This window comes from Gymnoscopelus braueri, assembly GCF_963280865.1.
Source record: "Gymnoscopelus braueri genome assembly, chromosome: 14".
In the NCBI taxonomy this organism is placed as follows: Eukaryota; Metazoa; Chordata; class Actinopteri; order Myctophiformes; family Myctophidae; genus Gymnoscopelus; species Gymnoscopelus braueri.
The window spans coordinates 30,160,498-30,187,152 of record NC_137619.1 but is presented as its reverse complement, the minus strand read 5'-3'; the positions used below and the strand labels follow the sequence as shown (position 1 = coordinate 30,187,152).

At 42.1% G+C, this 26,655-nt stretch overlaps 1 protein-coding gene across 1 annotated transcript in view; it reads right to left on the bottom strand.

The window, feature by feature from the left end:
* Positions 1-26,655, bottom strand: part of grid1a (glutamate receptor, ionotropic, delta 1a) — a gene marked incomplete at its 5' end in the record, with an annotated part of 363,364 nt that overhangs the window by 37,361 nt on the left and 299,348 nt on the right. The window contains 3 exons of the mRNA XM_080449344.1: positions 4,569-4,688; positions 7,388-7,549; positions 11,616-11,789. Coding sequence (XP_080305470.1) covers positions 4,569-4,688; positions 7,388-7,549; positions 11,616-11,789 — 456 coding nt within the window. The remainder of the gene's footprint in view (positions 1-4,568; positions 4,689-7,387; positions 7,550-11,615; positions 11,790-26,655) is intronic.

Here is a 26,655-nt window from a genome sequence, read left to right as displayed (position 1 = left end):
GACAGATCTACAAGCTCATAGCATGGCACTCGGTGCCATGCTATGAGCTTGTATGTCTACTATTTTTTGAATAGCCAAAGACATACAAAATTACACAGATGCGTTCCCGGATTGAATGGGTTAACATAATGTCGACTTACAGTGTGCTGGGCCGAGTTCAGCTTTGCTGTGGTATACAGCTGTCTAAAACCTGCTAAAATGCATCAACTTTGCATGCCTTTGAAGGTCACGTGCATAATGCAATCTTCCACATTGAATGTGAATGGACGTTTGGCTCTTGACAACAATAGAGATATATTTATCCATCTCTGGCAGGTAGAGTGGTTGTCTGGGAATGAAAATGTTGAGGTTCCCGTTCCATTATAACACTCCTATCACTGTGTCCTTGAGCAAGACAGATAGTGAACCCCTAACTGCTCCTGACAAGCCGGTTGGTGCCTTGCATGACTGTCTCGTGCTGTGTTTAAAAGGGTGAATGCATACATTGCAAGAGAAAAAAAGGCTTTATAATAGACCACTGGCTCATCCCTGACTGATACGGCTCTGAAAAGGACAGCAGCGCCCTTTGTTTCTGGTTTTATCATCAAACACAATTACAATTACAGTGAAACATATAATGGAATTGCCATGTAGCCAAATTATAATACTGCATTATGCAAATGCACTTCCTCCAGGACTTTAACAAATGTTCTCAACTCTGCTCAATTAAGTTCTAATCAAATAACACTGTGGTTCTTTCAATAATGTGGGCCATTTTATCATGTCCTGCGCACTTGGCAGGATGTCTATGATGGGTGAGGGGGAGGCAGGATTCACATTCAAATGATAAGACTTTTCTCCCACCCGAAGATCTTTGTATAAGTCATTAGCGATGTCTGTGGCTCTGAGACGAGCTGGCACATCAATATGAGCAAACTAGGAGGCCTTTTTTAACAACAGCAACAACAACAACAACAACAGCATCGATCACTCTGCAGCAGTGCTCGGTGGAGAAAACTCACAGTAGCCGCCCAGGAAATAGTATTTCAGTCTTCATTATAGTTTCTAACCAAAAGGACGCCTCATCTGAGAGCCATCAGGCCTGGCAGAAAATGGACTGAATGCATATAAACGATGATGGAGAGGGACTAAACTAGGAGGGCTGGCGGATGTAAAGGGGAGAAAGGAGCGGAGGAGGTGAGGAGAGGTGTCAAGAGGATTAGGAAATGGAGCGGGTGTAGGGGGCGGCAGACGAGCTGGGAGGATAGGAAAAGAAATCACAAATGAAACCGAGTTTGGCACAGGGGTTGAAGATCTTGCGTAACATACTTAGACCACTCAACAGATCTATGTGGAGCTACATGGCATTGTATTGGGGAGGAAACCGTGTAATGGGGTGGCCTTCTTTATGATGAGTCATGTTGCGCAACTAAATTATATCAGCTGCTCACAATGCGGGGAGCAGGGAAATATATGGACATCCTATTACAGGGAGAACATGGAAGCGAGGTACTTGTATTTGTGTCTATTTTCCCCCAGTAAATGGCCATGGCGTGTGGTGAGCAGACAAACAGATAGCCACGCCTGGTAATGAACAGCAGCCCTGAATGCATTTGGCATCACATTAACTGGCCTTGCTGTCCCCTTTTGCCTCTAATGATTTGGAAATACGAGAGAACCCGCACATTGGCGCGTACCCCGCCCCCTGTTCCTTGTGTGCCTGGCTGAGCACTTGGGAGTTTTAGACATGATTCTCAGTAGCTGAGGGCCAAAGCAAGCAGCATGTGTCGTGCATAAGCTCGAGTCTCTATATAAACTATAAACTATACGCAATTAGAAATAATGCGCTGCTCCGATGCATGTATACATTTGTGTTATGTGACTATAAATCCGTTTACAGTGTTTCTTCATCCAATTGAGTATGTGCATAGAATCATAAAACGTGCATGTATGTTTGTGGTTGCATCCTTACTCATGCCCGTGCAGCCTGTGCCTAGTGTGTGTGCATGTGTCTTTTTCCAGCTAATGTTAATGGCACATTATGATGAATTGGCTTCATGATTCCAGTTAGGCTGAGTGGTGATTAAATCTTCATTACCGCTTCTGGTCAGCCCTGCTCCACATAGATTGCCAGGAAACTCAATTCCTCTTAATTTCTACACTAGGTCCCTGACTGAATCGGGACACCAACAGCAACAAACAAACTACGGCTGGGAGTGCACAAACAAAGCTCTCAATCGCTCACTTAAAGACAATGACACATGGAGACTGCAACAGCTACCAGGGAGCGATCTCCAAAAGCTTCCCTCAAAGAATTCACGTTGAATCACCGCTTATGTCACACTGCTTGCTCTGCTTAAGGCAAAAATATAGACTGCTCTGTTCTGAAAGCACAACCCATCCTCTAACTACAGTCATTGCACTAGTCTAGTGGGTATTATCTTCTTGCATACACTGAAACAACCCATAATAAAAGCTGACAGGCTGTAATTGTACCGCACAATGATTATGCAAATGCTTCTATCCTAGATGACAGCATGAAAAGACTAGTTCGAAAAACTTGCCATTAAATACATTTTACACTACTGTATGATGTAATGTAAAATAATGTTTTCACAATGTCACATGAGTTTCTTGCCAATGCCATGCGGCTGTGGGTGCGCTGATCAGTATGTTGTTGTGTGTTGTTTCATTACTGATGCATGTTTTTTTGTGAGCCAAGAAGCACAGTGGTGGAATTGCAAAATGGAAGACAGCATGTACCAACTAGTAAAACACACCCATCTCCTAGCCCAAGAACACCAGTAGAGGGCACCCTCCCTCCTGACACATCCCTGACAAAAATCCTGCAAACAAGTATCAGAAATCCCTAGCTACTGTAAAGTGTTGCATATATCAGCTATATGCAAATAATGATAGACAGACCTTCGGAGGACCTTCCTAGTGTATCTCTGTTACATGTTCTCTAGAGCATGATGTGCCAACATATAGTATTGCGGTTCTGTATTAATTTTGCTGTAGGCCGGCACAGTAAAAGGTCAGACAGGCTTACTTCAACTACTCATACTGCTGTAGAACTGTCTAATGAGTTGTCTAGGTGTCATTTGAAGCAGTTGCTAGCCAACCTGGGTTCTGGTCTGCCACTGTGGAAGCACCAGACTTACAGCAAATACACAGTGGTAGTTATAACAACCTAAACCCTACAGTATATACTTTGTTGCATGTTAATAGCAAAAAATAGCCATTCTACAAGCTCACAACGTGTTGCATTACGATGCAGTGTGAGCACTGCACTGTATTTTCACAGAATGTTCGCATATTTTCTGCAGCTCCAGAATAGGGACGCTAGGGTTCATGTGGTTAATCTATGTGGAACAGCAGATAGGTGGGGTGACTACTATATCAAGAGAACTGAGAATTTAGAGAGGATTTAGAGAATTGTCCCCCCCCCCCAAATGCACAATGCAGTCAAAACTTTCTGGTTCTCATTGTATCTCATTGCATCACCCGTCAGGCAACACATGCTCAAATGTGTTAATTTTTCTTGCAAATACCATAATGTTTGACCCAATTCCGCTCCACACAGTTCAGAAGCAAGCTCTCAGATAATGATGTCCAACGCACTTCAGCCATCTTTGAATGAAAGGGCTTTAGGTGCTCAACAGCAAAGGACAGTAGCCTATATAAGTAAAACACTTTTTTACCTGTGAATATCAAACAGATAACACAAAAGTAGTCAGAGTAGAGTCACAAGTAGAGTACTCATTAAGTCTGCACGTTTATTGTAGGCATGACTGACTCAGAGTTAAGCTTGACTCTCACTCAGTTACCCATGCAATAAAAGTGCAGACAAAAAGGTGGTGTAACTCTATATTATGATAGTAATCGTTGCTGTAGAGTTACATTTTCAGTTCGGGATATCAAATTCATCCAATCAGGAGAGACAACTCATACAGGATACAACATGAAAGTGGAAATTGGAAAGTGAAATTGGAAATCATGAAACAAAACAATGATCCGACAATATTGGGACTGGAACATCATAAAATTGAAGCTCCTCATTGGATGGAATTGGTGACCCACCTGAAAATGTGTTTTCTGTTTAATAAAGAGCTGGAGAGATGGGGAGACCCCTGTTACCGGACAAACGCTCTATATCAATGATGATTACTATCATCATAATATGGACCTTTAACATTTTAACAAAAACCTTTGGTGCCGCTCTGGTGTCTCACTTTGGGTAATCAGCTGGAAGTGCAAGGAATAGAGAGGAAATAAACGAATGCTCAATTGCGATGAAATTATTATCACTGCTGTGCACTTGCTTTTCACTTCTGGCAGAATAACCACCAGTGTGTCATTATGTCCCGATTTCTTTGACTGTTATTGGGCTGAATGATGACTGCTTGAAAGGAGACACATGCAGCCAGAGGCACAGCACCCATGAGCAAATTAGATTAGGCAACTTAGGGAAGCCCTGTCACAGGAAAAGCCGCGATGTACTGTACTCCACACATTTTTTTGCAGCGGTCTTTTCATGCAGGGAAATATGGGCTGAAACTTCAGCCGGCTGCAGTCTGCGCACTGACCCGTTTCACGTCCTTCCCGAAGGTCTCGCTGTAGCTGGTCCCGAGGATCTCAAACTGAATATGGGAATTGGTTCCCTCTGCGCGGAAGTCCATCACCCCTGTCAGGCCGCTGATCCGTCCCTATGGCAACAGCATGCAGAACAGTCATTGCCATGGGCCAGAACAAGGATTAGACAGGCTGCTGTGTTCTGCGCTTGTCTCTGTGTGCATTTGTCAGTGTGAGCATATATCGTCACTGTCGGCCGGATACCTCGTATGACCAAAAAACGTTACTTTTCAGGGAATTGGAAAACAATTACTTGTGTTCCAATGTAGTTTTAGTCACAAGTACTTTTCAGTGGTTCAATATTTTAAAAACCCACAGACACACTTAAGTATTTTCAGTTTCAATTCCAAAAAAGATTTTTTTAAAAATAGCTCAAACTCAACACTGTCATACAATGAAGTAGGGCTTTAATTGAGGAAAAAAAGAAAGAAAAAAATACACTTTTGAAATATGGAGAAACAAGGTTTCCACCCGACAGTGACGTTATTTGCGTGGCGTGTGTGTGCACGTGTATTTGTTTGCTGCGCATACACAGTAAAATCTTCAGTATTCATTTAACTCTGAGAGTGTATAAATAGAACCAAATGGACCTGTAAAATAAATTAAATGAACACTAAGGATTTTACAGTGTGCAGTATATATATGCATGTTGACAAAGGAAAATAGACCTATAAACTTGGTACAATGAAATTACATTCTATGCCCATTCTTATTGTTCTTTCCATAACTTATCCAAATTTAATATGAAGCATTAAGAAAATAATAAACAAGCAATTGTAAACATACTGTAATTCAAGTGTTATGTGAATGTCACTTCTGCTTCATCTGACAACACACTTGAGGACAGAAAGGGTATAGAGCACCGAAGTCTGACGTCACTGCCAGTAGAGGGCCAGTAGAGGGCGCTGTTCCAGGGTTCGTGGCTTTATTTTTTGTGTTGAAATCCCCATTTGGGAATCTTAGATCACGTCATATAAGAACTGTGTTCCAAACATAAACACACCACCCTGGCGTTTTTGTCAGGGGGGTGGCTCTGCATCGTTTATGATATTCATTCATATTTGATACAGTCTGATTCTGGCGAAAATGGAATTAATTCTGCCTTAAAAGTCTTAAGAACTACTACTTCCGGGTCTGAAATCAGCAGCCACGTTCATGGGAAATGTAGTCTTTGGGTTGTTTGACTCGTTTCTAGTGTTTATATTGTGTTACTCTTTGGGCAATCTGGGAACCCAAAGCCAAATGAGAATGAAAAACAGCGCCCTCTGCTGTTTGTACTATCTCATGTTGGCTCTGGGCTAAAGACGACGCAGCACCTGTGCGCAAAGGAAACCGGGGTTTTAGTCTGCCTTCACGCTCCTTTTCCGGGTGGTGCGACTATGTTTTCATTCCCACTAACAATATTTCTACACGGAACACTAACACCACTTCTCCCAGAGAACATGGATCGTTTTGGTTATAAGCCCACTTGTTTCTATGATGAAAGAGCAAGTTAAAATGTGAATATCTTTCCGTGGTTTTGTCTGCTCCGCGGACGCCATTGTTAAATTAGTTTCGGCTTGTTTCGAGTACGGAAGGATCAGCGGACACGTAAATCCCGCCCACTACATTTGATTGGGTAAAGCGCGGCCTGCTTCCTGATCTGAAGGCACGCCCACGCCCACACAGTGTGTACACGTTATGACGAACCTTCACGACAGATTCCAACGCAGAGCAGAATCTGTTCTTGAGAGATTACTCTTTGGGTAAATGTGTACATTTACACCTTCAGTCGATGCTTCATATCCATATGAGTAAAAAAACGCCAGGGTGGTGTGTTTATTTTTGGAACACAGTTCTTATATGAAGCGATCTAAGATTCCCCAATGAGGATATCAATACAAAAAGTAAAGCCATGAAACTGCGGAATGTGGCCTCTACTGGCAGTGACGTCAGGACTTCGGTGCTCTATAACAGCATGTGGGTGCGGCTTGGAGTCAACCTTGTGTCCTATTCAGTCTATGGAAATGACATTTTGAATAGAGGGCGAGGCGGAGTGTGGTGACAGTGTGTCCTTTTGCTATTGTTCTGCTCTCTCTTTTACACATTTTAATAAAACTACTTTGTTAATCACTCAAACGGCATGACTCACAGCTTTCAAGATGAGTGAAGTGGCTATAAAATGAAAACCATATCAATGATGTGAGAATTTCAATAAGAAATCTATGAAGACAATGCACTGTGAGCTAGGGCTTTCACCAACTAGTCGACTAGTCGACTAGTATAACCACTAGTCGACCTTGTTGGTACTAGTCGAATAGTTAATTTATTATTTGTTTTAATGCCATAGTAATGGCCCATCTTACTATTATTATTATTATCCTCCTGACTTTATTTTTTATCAAAAGGGGGTCAAAAGTATGCCCAATAAAAGCCTATTATTGGGCAATGGGGATCCTTGGAGACGCTGCTGTGGTGCTGTGCTGCTGTGCCAGAAGCGCTTCCCCTAAAACGCCATAAAAATAAGGGCAGGAGGATAATAATAATAGTAATATAGTAGTAGGATGGCATTAAAACAATGCCCCCCCCCCCCTAAAAAAAAAAAAAAAATATATATATATATATATATATATATATATATATATATATATATATATATATATATATATATATATATATATATATATATATATATCTCCTTTGTATCTCCTGCAGATGCAGCATGGAACAGACAGACAGACAGACAGACAGACAGACAGACAGACAGACAGACAGACAGACAGACAGACATTACCTTTTGTATGGTGTCTAACATGGACCATCCTCCATTCCATGGCTTGGTGGACTTCCTCATGCAGTTGAGGCTGGCCATGCTGTGCCACTTCCTGTCCTCTAGCTTCCTGTAGAAGGCGTTGGCCAGCATCAGAACGCTGTCGTACAGGTAAAGGTTGGACACCTGGCAGCGTGACAAGGACAGGTGTGAAGGATTACAGAGAGATTATAAGGTTTTAGATGGAAAGCGGATTTCTCTCCCAGTGGTAGTTTATTGTGTACACACACACACACACACACACACACACACACACACACACACACACACACACACACACACACACACACACACACACACACACACACACACACACACACACACACACACACACACACACACACACTCTTTGCAGAAAGAAACACCTACCATACTCGCTATACAACATAACCAAACCTTTGCTGTTTTGATAACAAAGCCACACCTTTAAGCCTCAAAGAGATAACCCATAACCTTTGGATTTTTTTTTGTGTGACCATAGATTTGTGCATCTCACTGACACTGCCATACACCATGTAAGGTTACGACAGAACTTTCCATCTCCAGCAAAGGCAAAGATAATGATAGGGTAAACAACATTTACAGTGATGAGACAGAAAGATGATTGCTATTGTGAGAGTCATCTCACGATCTTTCACTCATATAAAACCCTTTCAAATTTGTCCTCAGTTCAACTCTCTCCTCAGCCGTTCCCCCATTAGCATGGTGATCATGTGCATTGCCACCTGCATAGTCACGTTGACTTGGATTTGATTATAGTGGTTTGGCGACAAATTAATAAAATGTTTTTGCCTCGATATGAAAATGTTCTATAAATTATTTCCATGCGTGGATAGACAAATTACATGCAGTAAATCGTTGTCAAATCAGAGTTACAATCAGCCAATCGTGTGGCAGGAAAGTTAGCAAGGACCACATCCTGTGTAACTGTTTGGAATGTTGATTAGCAAGACATGGAAGCACAAATGAAAATACAACAATCACCTGCTTGCCAAGCCTTAAGTAGTAGTTGTCTCCACACATTACAGGTCACAGGTCTCTGCCAGGCCAGGTTGCCTACCCAGTGCCCGCAAATACAATACAATATACATCTTCATCACATGACCCCAGAGATAATGTGTATCGATTTGTGTGAGTTTTGGACAAAATCTGTAGGAGTAGTTGCAAAAAGTGTGTTTTTGAGAAGATGTTAAATGGCGGGAAATGTAATCTGGCACAAATGGCCAGGCCTATATAGAGAGTGATGATCCAAGGAATCCAGGGAGAAAACATTTTGATTGCACCACCTATGGTTCAAGAGTTATAGGCCAAAACGTGAAGTGGGCTATTGTAGCGCCACCATGAGGCCGATTTGAAAAAGTTGGGGTGGAGGTTCTTCCTTGGCCTACTGTGAGTGAGAGTCCAAAGTTTCACGGCAATCAGGGGCTGCGTTCATGATTTGTGGCGGAATGGAATATGAGAAATCTCACTATTATGTCTTGATCACATGACTACAGAGTAAATGTGTACCAAATTGCATGAGGTTTGGACAAAATCAGCAGTAGTAGAAACAAGCTAGTAGAAAAAGGACGGACGGACGGAGTGGTGGAGAGACAATAATAGCACATAAAACAACATGTCATGAGTCATGACAGAGACTCTTTCTGTGTGTGAGTGTGCATGAGAGCTGAGCTGCATTTGGGGCGGCCATAGCTGAATGGTTATAGAACCACACCAGCACGCTCCTAAATTTGAGGAGATTCTCATAGCGTATTTACCAAAAGTAGACACTTTTCCAGATGGCTAGTCCCTTTGGTGCCACATCATCTTCCAGCTCAGATTTCTGATCGGGCTAGTATCTAATCATCAAATCATCATTTGAGGAAGCTTGCGTTTGTTGCTGCTCCAGACATTCAAGTTAGGTCAAGTGTAGAATTTGATCAAAACTTTTGAGTGGAAAGATGCTCCGGCAGCCATCAGAAAATCATACACAGAAGTGGCTGACAGTCCCAGTGTGAAATAACTTTGCTAGCTCTGGGTTTTCTAAGATTATACAGCATTTCGGTGCTTCTGAGAGAGGCATTAGTAAAGGAAAGCACTCTATCTTTTGTGTCCTCATTACTCTGATGACTACTTTAACTGGCATTAGCCGGTAGTTAACCCACTTTCATATGAATTATTGAGATCACTGGGTGCACACGCCACATGGTTTCGCCATCTGTCCCGACTATGGATGAAATGGAATTTGAGTATTTCAGAGGAGCTACACAGCACACTGGATCAACGGAACATCTCCAGGACATGTAAGAGGTTACTCTCAGGTTACTGTCCTACATAGTGAGGACTGGCAGGGACTGGCAAGTTAACAAAGACTGGCCAGGAGAAGAGGAAGACACCTTGCCTAAGCGATAACGATGCTCTGACAGTGCCACAGGGCATGTCCTCCTCTCTAACCTTTGCTGTTGTGATGACTTCACCTTGGGATAGGCGAAGCCTCCATAGAAAGATCAGATGGCATAATCTCAATACATGTCCTGCAGGATAGCTTCTTCTGATATCTATCTCTAGGAGATCATGCATTCGCCACTGTGGTGTGTACGCTAATTGCCACAGCGTGCGTGCATGCGTGCGTGCGTACCTGCGTGCGTGTTTGTGTGTGTGTGTAAATACATATTTCATAAAGACTTTGGATTCTGTTCCACTGTACTGGGGTTAATTCAAGTATATATTCAAGTCTGGTTTGATCTATTCCTTCTATTCCTCCAGTGACACTAAATTCAAGTCATTTATATTCATGGACATGAAATGCAATCATAATTATTTCTATTACTATTTCATCCATATTCAATAGCATACATACTTCATATTTGTATTCATGTGTCACTTGGCAGATGCTTGTGTCTCTTGGGTCCGTGGGAGCAGATATCTCATTTTTATTATGACGTGGATGTCCAAGCGGGCCTGCAGCCTTAACCCCTTATGGCGATTACTGTTATGTCACACTGAATTAAAGAGCACCACAGCACATTTGTTCTTCGCCTCTGCCACATAGACAGCTAGGGATGACAAGTGTCCCTCTTGTTGGCTGTAAGAACATGGATGACATATGGTGCTTGTCCCACCCATAACACATTCTACTTGTATACCCACATTACACCACCTTGCCACTGGGGCAGAGCTTTATCAATGTGCATCCATCATTCACGTACACCTTTATTATGAAACCCATGTATTATGTATTTTTTTGACATGTTTTGTACCATGAGGACAGTATAGTATATGCGTGGCCTACGATAGTAATTAACCACTTAACCCTAATCTACAGAAGACTTTGTCGTACGATGATGTTCGCAGAGCAAAAAATTGCTTATCTACAAGCTCACAACACGTCGGGGTGCGTCATGTTGTGAACTTATAGATCTGCTATTTTCGCTGCACAACACCAGAGTATGATGGAGTATAGTAATAAGCACATAGGCCTAGGCTAGACTAACCTGACACCGTCAAATGGAAGAAGCTTGCGACACACATTTTGTTTCACAGCCTACTTCCATCTGAGACTTCGGAAGCAGAATCGATGACAGACGGCGTTTTAATTTTTTCAAGCTACTTGGCAGGTGATTGGATGATCCCGCCCCTAGCAGCCGCTGATTGGTTCTAACACGCAGCCGACCGGGCAGCTTTACTCCCTGAGCAATCCCAGACTCCTTCCTGAAATCAAATGTAAATGAGATTTCCGGAGGAAGGGGGGTTTACCAAGCTAAGGCTAGACCAGGAGAGCCTAAATCTGCCGAATCCTGGGGTTACAACCTGTCAGGAATGAGTTTGTTGGACTCTCTTTTCACACAGGTTCCAGAAGATAGTTTACTCCCATATTGAAATGAAACTACAATAGATGTTAGACAGGATATGTGGTTATTCACTGAAGTACCAAAAGATAGGTCAGTGCAGAGAGACAGGAAGCCAAGAGATAAGATGGGGTTAGTGTTATGCTATTTGAAAATAGCCGACCTACAAGCTCACAACCCATTGCATGGTGATGCATTGTGAACTTGTAGTTCTGCTATTTTCAAAAATCCGGAATATTTTTGAACGATTTTAACAACACAAATCTTGTATGGGGGGGTTGGTCCGTGGCCAAATCTATATTATTATGGGGGTCCTTCATATGACAAATGTTTGAGAGCCACGGCTGTATATACTGAAAGCATACCTCCAGAGACTGCAGGTAGCCCTCCTGTGGGTCACAGAGCAGGGAGGGGATGCGGTGATTGTTTCTCATGCAGCGGACGTTGCTGTCCCTCCACACAGGGAAGATCTGCCGTATGATGGTCATCCTCCCCAGAGAGCTGTGAACCAGCTCCATGATCTCTGCATCACTCACCTCCTGAGGACACGCACGCACGCACGCACGCACGCACGCACGCACGCACGCACGCACGCACGCACGCACGCACGCACGCACGCACGCACGCACGCACGCACGCACGCACGCACGCACGCACACACACACACACACACACACACACACACACACACACACACACACACACACACACACACACACACACACACACACACACACACACACACACACACACACACACACACACACACACACACACACACACACACACACACACACACACACACACAGGCACCGCATGAGACCGATTTAGATCCAAGGGAATGCAATCAACTCACAACGTCAAGGCAAGAGTAGTCATCACTTGTCATTGTGGCACTTGTCAAGAGTATTTTTGTTTTATACATACAGTGGGCAGTTGTGACGGAGTGCTTCAGTGTGCACGCATGTGCGTGCGTGCACACCTACAAACACACTACACATTCCAATCCCTGCTCTTATAAGAAGTTAATAAACATTGCTGTTGTCCACTTTTTCTTCACCATTTCAGTCAGTAACACAACTTAACTTGTACTGAACTTCCAGAAGTCATTATTATTTATTTATGTTTATTTTTTTAATATTTGAGTTGTTTTAATATGTTGTACCCTTGTATATTGAGGCTGGCATAATAAATCCCGCCATCAGAATATTTTTCAGCTACACCTGTGTTAGACAAGAGGGAGAGGGGGGGGGGGGGTTTCGAGGAGAGGTGCATTCGAGGTCCCATTCCCCACAGTAAAACACTGAGTGCTGATATAAATGAAAATGGACATTTAGGAGTTTCAAGTGTATTGCAGCAGTGATATGTGTGAGCTGAGGCATCTGTTTTGATTTACTGTATTGCGTGGAGATAGAGAAGCTCTTGACCTGAGTGGGACTTAGGATAAGGAAAATAAATGAATAAAAAGCATTAAAAAAAAAAAGATGATGACACCAGCCGGCGTTTCAGGAGTAGATTTCACAAAACTATTTGATTGGGCATATGAAACAAGATGAAACATGCTTCACACTCAGTTTAGTTTTTCCTTTCATTTGTAGGTGTAAGCACATTGCACATTGGATAAGGACTATCAAAGGCTTTGTTCTTGCATCATTTATGTCCAACGCATGTTTTTTTTAAATGACTTGAACAGCCCAGTGAGCCATAGTCGTCTATTAGACCTCCGTCTAAAACTGGGTTATAATTGGTCTAAAAGTGAAAGTTTTTTCAACGTCTATTCTTAGCCTAGACGTTGATTAGCTGTTTTTTAAGCGTCTATATATAGACCGTCTATATTATAGACGTCATTTCAACGGCTATGATATAGACGGTCTATATATAGACGCTTAAAAAACAGCTAATCAACGTCTAGGCTAAGAATACACGTTGAAAAAACTTTCACTTTTAGACCAATTATAACCCGGTTTTAGCCTAGACCTTAGACGTATTTTAGACGTCTAATAGCCCGAAAAATGCTCAGTGGGAGACTGTGCCAACAACTGATTCCAGTTGGCATAATAATGACTAATGCATGCATAATTAATCAGGCATACAGGTAGACCAAATGCGAACAAGGTGCTCCTCACAACATGATATTGTACCAAAAGAACAAACAAAGAAAGCAATGCTTAACAGCATCCCAAGACTCTCTTCCATAATATTATTTGTTGGAGTGGATGTGACCCATGGCCTGTGTCTGCATGTGTGTACAAGCCCACCCGGGGCAGGGAGCGTAAGAGTTGAGTGGCTGTGAGGTCTGCCCTGTGGAGTACAGATCAATAGTGATGAGACACCAGGCTGCTGGCTGGTCTCTGGAGCCGGACAGTGGTCAATGCTTAGGCAGACATAGGGCCTCCCCGGAAACACTGAGGTCACATGCTGTCTGACAACAAAGCTCGCTGTGAAACTCTGAACTCCACTCTCTGGGGCTGATATCTGCCTTCCCCACCCATACCTCCCTCCCTCCTCTCTCTCTCCCTCTCTCTCTCTCCCCATTTGTCTCTCTGCCCACAACTTTCTCTCCATGCTTAATCTGCTCTTTCACTCATGTCTTATTCTCTCTCTCTCTCTCTCTCTCTCTCTCTCTCTCTCTCTCTCTCTCTCTCTCTCTCTCTCTCTCTCTCTCTCTCTCTCTCTCTCTCTCTCTCTCTCTCTCTCTCTCTCTCTCTCTCTCTCTCTCTCTCTCTCTCTCTCTCTCTCTCTCTCTCTCTCTCTCTGCACCTCCCTTATGCTGGCACAGTGGCCCTCATTTATCAACGCGGTGCAGCCCAAATAATGGGCGTAGGGCGAGATCACCGCACCTTTCGGCATTTATCAATATATCCTGACGTGGGCTTCATCCTAGGGTACGCTGAGATCTGCGTCTGGTCGAGACCAGTTGTTGACGTTGGCTGCGCCCGTTTATTCCATTCTAGACCTGCGGAGCAGCATTGTCTGACTGTCTGACAGGCATCTGGACACATATTCCACTCCTAAATGTATATCTACACACTAATAATTAATCCCTGTGAAAATATAACATTTTATAAAGTAATTTAAACAAACTGCTTTAACAGTCATTCAATTGCATTGGCTATTTTAAAATAGCAGATCTGCAAGCTCAAAAACGGGTCGCATCGCGACGCGTTGTGAGCTTGTAGATCTGCTATTTTCAAAATATACGAGCGCTTTTGTGTCGGGACTCGGGAGTCCCGCGGTCGGGACTGCCGACGATCTTTTCATGGACAGTGAGGTGTACAAACTTACAGTAGCTTGTCCTAAGTTATGGAGTTATGTCATAGAGAGTTTTGAAGACTACAACCTGACTGGGTTAAGGATATAAACCCGACGCTCCAATCTCTTATTAACGGGACGGACCGAAACCACTGCCGTCTCACGGGGAATATCCTACATGACTGCTTGTGCACTGCTCGGTATGGGTTAAATAAATGAATATACAAACGTATTCCATTCATGGCGATGTGATTGGTATCATAATATGTCATTCATGTAGGCTACAAGCCTACGTGACAAAGATTGTACCGCTACGGATTACAATACATGAAAAACACAGCTGGGCGGACGTGTGTGTGTGTGTGTGTGAGAGAGAGAGAGAGAGAGAGAGAGAGAGAGAGGGGGGGGGGCGGGCGTGTGTGGCGAGGCAGGCGGGGGAAACTCTTTCTCATTGGCTTTTGATGTCTTTGGTCGTATTCTGGTCCTTCTTCATGTCGTAAAATCGGGGCGTTTTGAGAATATTTAAGGGCGTGTTATTTAAATGACGCTAGGTTTCAGCCGTGACATTTATCAAGCCTGGGACCAACTGTAGGCTCGGATCAGCTGTGTAGGATTCGTTGATAAATGTGACTTCGACGTTGGTGTACGGCCGAATATATGGAAAAATATAAGCCGGTTTATAAGCTGCGTTGATAAATGAGGGCCATTCAGTCTTGGCCTCTGACTTTATCTCACATTCTTTTGTGACTCCGTGCTCTCTATCTTCTCTGTATGTCTTGACTCATTCCTGACAGCCTTTTGTCTCACAGTACGTTTTAACAGCGGGCGACTCTCGGGCGATCCCCGGGCGACATCGTCCAAAAGATAAAGAAAATCCATCTTTCATCGCCCCCCCCGCCCACTTCGCCCTATCGCCAGTAGTCGCCGGCTCTCATAGACATATAATGCACTTCCGGAAAATACTATCCTGATCGCCCGCTGTTAAAACGCACCGTTAGGCCTATCACCCAATGTCATAGGAAATACATATTTCAAGGAGTGCGGAACATGACATCGTAGTACGCAGTAGACCCGGTCGATAAAGAGGATATACTATTCCCACAATGTCTTTTATGTGTGTACAAACAAACCACGGCATGAGATGTGCAGATAAATCTCCTTCAGTGATTCGGTCTGCTCTTTTAGCCACATATTTCTCTGTAACGCCTGACAGTCAGTCAGCTGTTAAGCATGAATATTCATGAGTGGCTGTGGCACATTAATCAGGCAACGTTATACCGCACGGTTCACAGAGCCACAACCCCACGTCCAAGCTAATAACTTCCTGTGCCAAGTGCCAACACATTCCCAGTGCTTGTCCACCATCATGGGTGACCTCCGTGTCATAACCTGACACTGACCAATGGGATATGGCCGAACAAAGGCAGCCCTTTCAACCTCCTATTCGTTTTTTGTTTTTTTGTGTGGAAAAGACAGACCATTAAGCTACAGCAGAAACAGTAGATGTGTTTTTCTTTGTCCATGTGTATACAGTAATAGATTAAATAGTTAACCATGGCCCAGGGGATTTACTATACAAAGGACAACAACACAACGCTGATTTGATGGCACTACACATCCCACAGTGCAAAGCCAATCCCTGTCTGACAGTCTGGATGCAACAGATATTCATTACCATAGATATAAAAGTATAGATAAGCCATAACGGCCTTACTTCCATATTCACTGCCACCTACTCTACAGGGGGATCCTATTACGATTATTGCTATGGATACCATAACCACAGCATATTGAACAAATCACTGCATCACTGAGGCCTCCATGGATTGATTACTCCATCTGCCGTGTTTGACACGGAAGCTAACGTTGATATGAATGGAAATATCACTTCTTATATATATATATATATTTCTAGGGTTATTATGGGTGATCAGAGGACAAAATGACAGCATTTACGTATATGCATTTGGTAGGTATAAGCATTTATTTTTATATACATAGGTGAAAACTATTTCCATTTCTTTAACCATGTCACTTTAACTTTCATGACACTGTGATTTTATATACCTGCTGCTATTTTTATCTGTTGGATATGTTTTCCACCTGCACAAGAAGAACTTCTGCTTTCCATCTATGCATTGCTATTTTTTACATTTGCCGGTTTAATCTGCAACATAATGTTATACAATATGTAGTGCGTGTGTGTGTGTGTGTGTGTGTGTGTGTGTGGGGGGGGGGCTGCTTCATCTCTCTCCCAGCTAAGGGGTCCTTGGCCTGACATTTTTTGAAGACCCTGGATTAGACCATTCCCCCTGGTATGGAAAATGGCTCACGATTTTTAGACTGTTGTGGGTGTGCATGGCTCAGGAGGTAGAGCAGGCACAGCTGATCCCCGGCTCCTCCTGGCTTCATGTCCAAATGTCCTTCAGCAAGACACTGAGGCTGGTGCCTTTGCCTCTAGACCTGGGGTCTTCAATGTTTTTCAGACCAAGGACCCCTTAGCTGAGAGAGAGATGAAGCAAGGACCCCCCACCTCCCCCACCCCCTCTACATATTGTATAACATTATGTTGCAGATTAAACCTTTTCATAGCTTCATAGACTTGTTTGACAGCACTGTCATCAGTGTTGAATTTGTGTAAAATGTGTGTTTTCAGACAGTTAACCACTTAAACCCTCAATACTTAGAAAACTTGTACTTGATCTGCTCTTTTCCCCCCTACATCTGATATTGTCGTCTAATGTTCCCCTCAGTGAAGGGATTCTAGGGTTCAAGTGGTTAATGTAAAAAGCTCCTATCACACAAACATTTGCTTGTAAGGTTCTTTGGATAAAGGCACTATAGAAATGCAGACCTTTTCAGGGTGTGTCACTTGTTTCTCTGTATGCCTCTGTGGCAGTGGGGATTGGGGAATGGTTTGTTGTTGGCTGTGAAGAGAGTACATGGGTGCGCTCCAGAACAGCAGTTTAACACCTGTGGTTAATTGAATTGATTGGATGCCGAGCTTAAGTGGTACCCAGTGGGCCCTATAAGCCTGTTATGTCTATCTGTACAGGTGGGTTATGCCACTGGACTCCCTGAGAAGTGATTTGTGTTGACCTGGCCGTTTGAGCTGAGCCAGTCTGGTTATTTTATTGTTTATTAGTCCTGTGTTATCTGAACGACACTTTCTGTTTAACCCTGGCATCCACATTTTGGGCATGTAAATCAACTTTACTGTCACATCACACGATTACAGGGTGTATTTTTTGTGCAAGCTCTTAATATTTATAGTTACAGGGAGAGTTAGAAAAGGGAGAGAAGGAATAAGAATATAGAAGGAACACAAAACAATTCAAATAACAGGAAGGCACAGTCAAATCAAATGTAAAAAATAGCAATGCATAGATGGAAAGCAGAAGCTCTTCTTGTGCAGGTGGAAAACATATCCAGCAGATAAAAATAGCAGCAGGTATATAAAATCAGTGTCATGAAAGTCAAAGTGACAGAAATGGAAATAGTTTTCACCTTTTTATTTTTATTTAACCTTTATTTAACCAGTAAAAACACGTTGAGACACAGTCTCTTTTTCAAGTGTGAACTGGCCAAGATACAGCGTTAAAATTACACAGTCTAAGCTTGACATACCAATACTAAAACAAACAACAAAATAGTCATCCAAGATACATCACAAATACATAAAATAACTCCCAATGCTACACTTTATACAATAGAAAGAAGCCAGTAATCAAACAGAAAATAATAATACACACAGTGTACAACCAATACACATAACCAATAACCTTCCGCTAGGCTAATAAACCTCCGGACAGGAACAGGTGTTTGTGAAAAAAACTAAGGTGATTCTTTTGAAGCTTCTCAAGGGAATTAGAGCAGCCAATTTGAGTTTGGTCTGGAGATCATTCCACAACCAAGGGCCTAAGAAAGAAAGACATTTTTTACCTCCCTCAGATGAAAATGAAGGTACTTCACAGCGTAACCAAGCATTTGATCTGAGATTTAAGCCATTTCTAACCAATTTGAATTTGGAGGTAATGTAGTAGGGGAGCTCACCAAGAATAGCTTTATAAATGAAATTATACCAATGTTGCAACCTGCGCGTAGTCAAAGAGGACCAATCAACTGCAGCATACAACGTGCAATGGTGAGTTCTAAAAGGAGAATTCGTTATGAATCTCAGTGCAGCATGATACAGGGGATCCAGCTTGGTCAATGTGGAGGCACAAGCAAACCTGTAAATATTGTCCCCATAATCCAGCTGGGACAAAAACAGACCAGTGACCAATTTTTTGCGAGCAGTGCAGGCAAAACAAGCCTATGTACATAAAAAGAAATGCATATACTGTACCTGTACCTGGTACTGTACCTACCAAATGCATATACGTAAATGCTGTCATTCTGTCCTCTGAGCCCATCCCATATTGTAATAACCGTAGAAATATATATGTAAAGAAGTGATATTTCCATAGCAAGTGATATTTCATAGCAATGTTAGCTTCCGTGTCAAACACGGCAGATGGAGTAATCAATCCACGGGGCCCTCAGTGATGCAGTGATTTTTTTCAATATGAAGATGCTTTGGTTATGGTATCCATAGCAATAATCGTAATCGGATCGCCCTGCAAAGTAGGTGGCTGTGAATATGGAAGTAGGGCTGTTATGGCTTATCTATTACTTTTATATCTATGGTAATGAATATCTGTAGCATCCAGACTGTCAGACAGGGATTGGCTTTGCACTGTGGGATGTGTAGTGCCATCAAATCAGCTTTGTGTTGTTTTAAATCTATTACTGTATACACATGGACAAAGAAAAACACATCTACTGTTCCTACAGTAGCTTAATGGTCTATCTTTTCCTCAAAAACAAAAAAAAATAGAAAAAGTGCTCCTCGGAGCACAGGTCTCCGCCAGGTCAGGTAGGTTATTGTGGCCTCCTGGTGGCGCTATAATAGGCCAATGTGAAAAGGGTGCCATTTCTTCTTAGGTCTTGCATGGCAATCGGACACTGCATTCATGATTTGAGGCATTTTGGTCAAAAAAAATGTTTTGCTAAATTAGACCTGCTGGTGGCGCTATAACAGACCAATGTTAAAAGGGTATCATTTGTTCCTCAAAATAGTGTGAATGTGCGTGCAAAGTTTGACCGCAATCGGACGCTGCATTCATGATTTGCGGCATTTTGTTCTAAACGGGCCACTCCTGCAAACTGTAGATGTGAATGTTAGCCAATCGGGATGGAATATGAAAAATTATATATGAAATATATGAAAATAAACAGATCCGTCTAGATCACATGACTATAGACATCATGTGTACCGATTTGTGTGAAATTTGGATAAAATCGGAAGGAGTAATGTAAAGAAGTATGTTTTACATAAGTCGGCCTCCTGGTGGCGCTATAAAAGGCAGATGTGAAAAATGCAGGGCAAAGGTCCTCCTTTCCCGACCTCTAGGGAGTGCGCATACAACGTTTTACACAGATTGGTGCAGTTATAGGTAAAAACACGAATCGGGCTGTTATAGCGCCACCATGAGGCTGATTAGAAAAATCTCAAGTGGAATTTCTTCCTCGGCATAGTGGGAATGTGCATGCAAAGTTTCACGGAAATTGCATGCTGTGTTCATAATTTGAGTCATTTTGTTCAAAACGGAGCAGTCCTGCAAACTTTCGAAGCCATTTTTAGCCAATCAGGATGGAACATGAAAAATCTGAAAGACCTGTTTTGTTTAATGACTATAGAGATACTGTGTACTGATTTGCGTGATGTTTGGACAAAATATGTAGGAGTACTGTGAAAAAATTTGTTGTGCAAAAAGCGGCCTCCTGGTGGCGCTATAACAGGGCCATGTGAAAAAATTGGGGCAGAGGTTCTGAATTGGCATCCAGGGAGTGTGTGTGCACAGTTTCGCTGCGATCAAGCCAACGGTGCGGGAGATTAGCTGTCCACAGACGGATGGACGGACAGACAGACAGACGGACAGACGGACGGACGGACAGGGGGTAAAACATACTCTCTCGCCATGCCTTTCGGCCTGGCGGAGACAATAAGAGGAGGTTGAAAGGGCTGCCTTTGTTCGGCCATATCCCATTGGAAAAAAGGGTTCAAGTGGTTAACGTAAAAAAAAAGAAATAATTTCACACAAAGATTTGGAGGACCCCCTGCTGTAGCTCTGAGGACCCCCTTGGGGTCCCGGACCCCCTGTTGAAGACCCCTGGACCTGTTGAAGACCCCTGGTAATCACATGAATGTTTATACATAAGTATATATTATGAATCCCAATGGTGTAGGTCAGGGGTCTTCAACAGGGGGTCCGGGACCCCTAGGGGGTCCTCAGAGTTACTACAGGGGGTCCGCCAAATCTTTGTGTGATATGATATAGTTTTTTACACCACTTGAACCCTAGCATCCCTTTTCTGCGGAGAACTTTAGCCAAATCAAGATCTACAAGCTCACAACGCCTCGCAGTTGTGAGCTTGTAGATCGGCTATTTTTTGGCAAAGAGGTTTAATGACTGCAACAGCAACACAATTCTATACAATATAGAGAGGGTCCCTGCTTCATCTCTCTCTCAGCTAAGGTAGTCCTTGGCCTGAAAAACGTTGAAGACCTCAACAAGTTAACTAATGAAGTTTAATATTTACTTAATATTCAAACGTTGTGTCTCCATATTTTACTTCTTTATTTACTTCTTTTCATAAATGAATGCTCTATTCCATATTTTAAAAATATGTATTATATTTATTTATACAATACAATTTCACCTATAATGACATGCCCAAAATAGGGACGCCAGGTTGGAATTGGTTAAGTCTGTCTGTGGGTTTTTATAAATATTTAACAAATGAAAAGTATTATCAATTAAGAGCTTGTGGCTAAATTATCACTACACTGGATAAATTTCCTGAAAAGCAACCGTTTTGGATATACAAGATTTCCATCCGACAGCGACAATATTCTATTTGTGAAGAAAAACCTCCTGGGGGTCCTGAGCTAAACTACTCAATCCTAGTGCCAGATAGCACACAGCGATGTTTCAATGACAGACAAGCACCAAAATACATTAATCAAATCAGGCTTGGCTGACAGATAGGGTAAATTATCCTCTTTGTGCTGCTCAGTCAACGTTATTAATCTTTCAAGAGAAATAAATAAAGAATTTACCGGTAATCACTATGGAGATTTAATTAGAAGTTAAGGTGGTCTTTTTAAGCTGCAGGCGTATATGCTAAGAAACTCTGAGTCTGGAAGGAAATAGTACATGTACCGTGGGAGGACTATGTTTATGACAACAATAGTAGCAGTACAATCTTTTGAATAAAAAAATGTACAAGAAGAGATTTTAGAGATAGATAGATAGATAGATAGATAGATAGATAGATAGATAGATAGATAGATAGATAGATAGATAGATAGATAGATAGATAGATAGATAGATAGATAGATAGATAGATAGATAGATATTTAAAATTTCACTGGACATTTGTCCAGTCAAAACTGGTCAGTTTTTACTTAATTCTTCCTTGAGCCACACAAATCATGCATAATCAGCAGACCATGTGAGCATGATAACAAAGAAAGTTTCAATTACATTTTCATCTCCATAACAGGGACAAATATGACTTGTCATTCCTGTGAAACAAAATTGATGCTGAAGAGCATGACGTTCTTCCAAACGTAACGGTAAAGGCAATTAATACTTCTGACTTTAGCCTACGGCCAAATAGTTACGGCTTTAAAATTGCTTTTACTTGTGAAATTGGATATGACAAGAATTGCTCTTAATATCTCTTAAATGTCATTGTCAGTTGAGATGATGTTGTTTTTCTGGTTGGGCATTAGAAATGACAAATGATGAGTAAGTCAAGCTAAATGTTATGTCCATGCACCAGGCTAAGATGAACAATAATATATATTTTTTAAAGAGTTGAAAGTGTGCACTTCACCCACCACAATATAACATTATATTTCATCCTATTACTTAATGGCATTTTTAAATGGATCATAAAGCAGTTTAAAATAGCCATTATAGTATGTAATGGGATACCTAATGCAAGTATGTAATAGATAACAACATGAGATCCTCTTTCGAGTGTAAGTTCAACACTAAATGGCTCTTCAAAGGTAGAGCAATGAGGAATATTAGACAGTGCTGATTTAATGGTAGTGTATGCGTACGGGTGATAGATTGGCCTTGAGCTACTGTACATAGGCCAAGTAAGTACATATACCGTTGTAGCAGGTTCAATCCTCACCTTTTTTTTGTGAGCTCAGCTGGCACCTGTATGGTGGTAAACTGCCCTTGAGCAAGGCACTGAATGTCAAATCTGTTATATGGCTACTGCACTGCATACTGTACATAATCATTATCTATAATAAATGCATTATTTATGTAGAAGTGATGTGCCAAAAAGACAATAAGAATTGCCCTGCTTGGAATTGACAGCCATGTTTAGCCACCTGACTATGACTCACAGTATACTTTACAATACTGCCAATCATGTTCCAAAACATACAGTAGTTTGTTATATTTCCAGGAGGCCACTGGATTCCATTCATTTCATTATTATTATTATGAAAATGAACTTGCTTGAACGCAGTGGGTGGATAGGTAATCCATCACTGTGAATTAAAGTATGCCTTCTTTTTGTCAAAGTTATATTATCATTGTGTTTTAATGCCCTTAAAAGTGCAGATTGATTTAAAATGTCGAGCTAAATGAGCAAAGATTGATGTTCGAATTAAATTCAACGTCCATGACTTCTTAACCGTACAATTATATTTAGCCTACATTGACTAAGTTTGGTAATGTTTTAATGTCTATACAGAACATGTACTGTAAACAAATTAGGAATCTAAAAATAAAGCCAGCAGGAAGAGAAAAAAGTTTAAAGTTTTGTAATATATACCATATAGCCAAAGCTGTGAATAGACATATTTATGGCAGTATGGTCCTTTAATTTGTTCTTGACATACTACCGGTATATATACAGTAGGAAAACTACAGTATGGTGAGCAGTACCAATTCAGTGCAAATGTGTTAAAGTCCTACATTACTCAGTTGTCAGTTGTTAAAAATGCTAAAATGTTAGTTTTTTCAGGTCACCTTCAAGAGTGACACCGCATTCCTTTAACCAGTCACATCCTGAAGTCAATAACCCTGCAACTATTGAATAATAAAATATACAAGTCTTTCTCTACAGTACAGTAAGATGTCCTTTCTTTTCCATACAATCTGCCCCCTCCACCCAAGTCTGTTGGTACGGAGATAGTGTCAACAGGATAGGGTTCTATCTTGACGGGCAGTTACCCCAGACATCAGTCATATCACGGCTGGCCTCCCCAACTCCGTCTGTCAAGCCGGGTTCCTCCACCTAATCCATCACACATTCTCAGGTGTCACCCTCCTCTCTTTCAGAGGGGAAAAAAACAACAACAAATTCTCCCAGGGTGCATCATCCATCCAGACCCACTAGACAGTGTCAGATTCTGACGCCAGGCTGTGCGCCAGCAGCAGCGGCGGCACTATAGCGCCCTAGTTTAGCCAATGATTTAGGGAGCGGGATGCCTGCCTGTCACCTAAATGCCCTCAAGGCTGTTCACATCTAGTGCTGCTCTGCTGTCGTGCCCCAGGGTTTTCTTTTCTTTTTTTATGTTTTCCAATTTTGCGCTTGAACCAAAATATTACATGGTTCCTTTGTGAGGCAAGTAAGTTCCATGGCCCACAGGTTCACGTAACCCATTCAAAAAGCCATTGTAGAGTTTTAAAAATGCATGAGTGCCAATCCTTGCAAAGCCAGAAAAGTTGACCTTCAACAGAAATTGGACTGTGGCTACGAAAGGGGGAGAAACTCTTGGCTTTTTGGTGCATCATATTTTTTGTGGTGTGGCTTTGCAGGAGGGTAGCCGTCTATGGGAGGTCTGTCCGTCTTTGTGTCTGTCTGACACAAACCACAAACCGCTGGAATGATCAGTGCCAAAATTATTTTACACACTGCCAGCACATCCACACACAAACAAAAAATTACATATGTTTCATACTATTTTAAATAATTAACTTGAATTTCATAATGAAAGTCCAAAGTCTAAAAGGAAGGCTCTCAACTCACTTTCTCGCTCCGTACAAAAACATTAAACGTTTGGATCCGTTCAGATCTTCTTACAGTAGGTAAAAAGAGTGACACATGAAGAAAAGACAACTCATCTATATTTATAAATTCTGTGTGTGTCTGTCTGTACTGTCTGTCTCGGTCATAACTCGGGCACCATCCAACCTTGGCGTGTGTGTAGCAGATGACCCAGGAATGGTTTATGGCAAGTGGGACAGACAGTGGTTGTCACAAGACTCACAACCTAAAATCCACAAATGTCAGCCTTCCTCATAGCCGAAACGCGTAAGCGTTCATTTTATTGGTGTGCCAATAAAAAAAGTGGAAATGTGGGTAATTTGTCCTCCATTTAATTGAAATGTTTGGATGTGCTACCTTTTTGGAATTCTTTTAATTCCTTTTTTTGATATGTATACTGGAAGTTGGGTCTAGCACTCCACTGAGAACCCATTGTTGATGCGCAACCTCTTTTTCTTAGTCTGTATCTGTCTGTCTGTTTGTAGATCTGTGGAGGATGCACTGATTTCTCTGTGTGAGTGAGGGAGTGTAGACATCGGATTCCCTGATTGGCCAACCCAACCCATCAGCTTCACTGATTGGTCGAGCTTTGCGTCACGTTTGTGCTATTGTACTAATACAAGTCGACTTTCATTCAAACGTCTGGGCGGGAAGTATGTGTCCGTCCTCCAGGTAATATATAGCTCAATGGTGGTAACGGGTACCACACTAGGTACTATTACAACGGTTACCGGCGTGGTCCCTGAGTATATACAAACAGATTAGTCATTTTGTCAGCCATTTTAAATTGTTTCCCTGTTCTACATTTGGCTCAGAGCACCAACATGAGGGGGGGTGCGTTCATTTGATCACAAATGACATGACAGACTGGCCAAATGAAGCCTACATTGGGGCCAACGCCGTTCCCATGTGGATCAACAGATCCACATGATTGGATTATTAACTATCTTTCTCTCTGAAAGTTCTTAAGCTGCTTTTTTTCTTTCATCACTGACACTCGCCAAGCCGCCGGCCATGACCACATCTCTTGCATCGTCTTTTCTTTGGGGATGCACGTTGTTGCCCCCGATGGTAGATTAGCATTGGAGGCTAATTATGGGAATTTGAATGAAACATGAGGGGTCCTCGAGCTTCCTTGTCCTTGTTAGCATCGTTGAGGCATGCTGGCTAATGGTGGCTGGTCCCCTGACACCAGACAGCTCTGATGCATGGCAAAAGCCTGGGGGGTGCTAAGGGCCAGGGCCAAGCATACTGTAGTGGCCCTGAACATTATCTTGTTAAAATAACTGTCACAAGTCATAGGGATCACGGTGCCATGTCCAAGCAGTTGAGTCACAGCCAGTAGTCCACATATCGACCACTGGCTCATTCGGGGTACAAATAGATAATACAGAGAGACAAGTTGTTTTCCTGGCCGTGTTGGAAGAGTGTGGTTGGAATATCTCCTTTGTTGTTTCTGATGATTTGTTGAGGCAACCAGAAATTGCACCCGTTTGATAATGCTAGATTCTCTCTATCCATGAGATTTGCAGTAGCCTCTGCTGTTAAAGGAGTGTTATTTAGAACCAGTTTGAAAGGAAAAAAAATGCAATACACAGCACAACACAAGACCAACTTGATCATGGTATTTTTTCTACAATGTATCTTCTCTCAGCAGAGAAAATAGATTGCATTACAAAAGTGAACAAACAAATACGGGAACACAGTCATGTGAACAGCTTATGAGGAATCAAATCAAATAGTCTTTAGAGCTCCTGAAGCATGTACCTCCTTTAGAGCTAAACTGGCATTTGAGAGAAGATTACCTTTATTAATCCCCATGAGAAAATATTTTTCCGCCTTGCAGCTACAGATACATGCTGGGAATAACTTCCAATTTACATGGTGACTCCTCTTTATTAATTGTTAGGAACCTGGAGTAACTTATGAAAGCTATATACGATGGGCACCATATTCACCTTATTCTTGCAGAAGGAGCGAGTGCATTTTCCGGCAGCGGAAGCTGCCACGGAACTGCCAGTGGAG